Here is a 1332-nt window from a genome sequence, read left to right as displayed (position 1 = left end):
GTGGATGGCCTGATGTTTAAGAAGGGTTGACCTGTGTCTGAAACTTTCCCCACAGTCTAAGCACTTATGTGGTCTGTCCCCTGTGTGGATTTTCTGATGTCTAATGAGCGCTGACTTGCAAATCAAACAATTGCTGCCCTCAAGGTACTGAGAGGGTCTCTCTCCCGGGTGGCTTCTCCCATGGTTAGCAAGATCTGAGCCCTTATTGAAGTGTTCCCCACAGTCCAACGATTGAAGTGTTTTCTCTCCAGTATTTATTGCTTGAAGCGTAACAGAACCGAGGTATTTATGGTGTTTGTCTTCCTTGGGGGTTCTCTGCCGGTCTGTGGGATTCCTGTGTCCTTCCACATATATAACAGATTCATCCATTTGCTCCTTTGAGTGGATTCCCGGCAGCCTCTCTGACCTCTGCCAATTTCCCCAGGCTTCTCCCTGTTCCAAGCACTGGGGAAAATTCCCTTCAGCTCTTCTCACAAAGGTCCCCTGTGATTCCCCAGACCCAGGAACATCCTGCTGTTGATTCACCTCCTCGTTCTCACTCACTGTCTCGTCACCTGCTGGGAGAGAGAGAATCCAGACAGAAGTCATTGTGCTGGAGAGAAATCAAGAGGAATAGCACCAAGGGAAAACCCAACATACTAAAGCTGCACAGACAGAGCAATTGGATTCTGCCTCAACTTCCCACCCAAACTTTTACAGAAAAGAAAAGTTGGGAAGGAAACTCCTGCTGTTAACAGGACACATGGGAAGCGATGTCAGTGATATCTGCTGACTCTAGCCCTGCCCTGCGTGAGATGAGGAAGAACTGAGGGCACTTATTGAGATCACATTTTTGGGATTCTCAACTTTTTCCTTCATTCCCCAGATGGTTTGTGCGTCAGTCCTCACCTGTGTGGGCGCCTCTCGGGATCTCTCTTTCCTCACAGACCTGGAGATCGGGTACCCACGGCTCTTCCCCTCGTTCCAGCCGGGTGATCAGGTCAGGTTTGGGAATGGGAAATCCTGTGCAGGGAGTGAAATCAGACCAGATCAGGGTGTGTGGAGGACTGAGAGAGCGTCTGTCAGAAAGGACATTCCGTGAGCGGAACCTGTCCCTGTGCTGTGCTGGGGAATGTGGAATCTAAGAGGACGGGAACATGGTCACTGAGACCCCTTGGGGGAGGCAGACATCTGGCGAGGTGAGGGGAATTGTGATGCACACCCAGCTCCAGTGTTAAACCCCTGCCTATTTCTAAACCTGCAGAGCCCAGAGACCTAAACATTGCTGGATCTATTCCCAAGGAGGAGGGAGAAGAGGGATTCTGTGTGGGACTGAGAAACAACACAGACAGG

General features: G+C 50.6%; 1 protein-coding gene across 1 annotated transcript; it reads right to left on the bottom strand.

Moving 5' to 3' along the window:
- Positions 1–9: 9 nt before the first annotated feature.
- Positions 10–1120, bottom strand: LOC115271563 (zinc finger protein 774-like; the record flags this gene model as incomplete). The annotated part of the gene is made up of 2 exons (XM_029914401.1): positions 10–554; positions 889–1120. Coding segments are annotated over 2 exons (777 nt in total), but the record flags the coding sequence as incomplete, so codon positions are not given.
- Between the last annotated feature and the right edge of the window lie 212 nt (positions 1121–1332).

Source organism: Terrapene carolina, unplaced genomic scaffold (genome assembly GCF_002925995.2).
Source record: "Terrapene carolina triunguis isolate 2854851 unplaced genomic scaffold, T_m_triunguis-2.0 Scaffold48134, whole genome shotgun sequence".
NCBI classification, from domain to species: domain Eukaryota; kingdom Metazoa; phylum Chordata; order Testudines; family Emydidae; genus Terrapene; species Terrapene triunguis.
The sequence above is the reverse complement of the archived record's forward strand: the minus strand, read 5'-3'. Positions and strand labels throughout refer to the sequence as shown.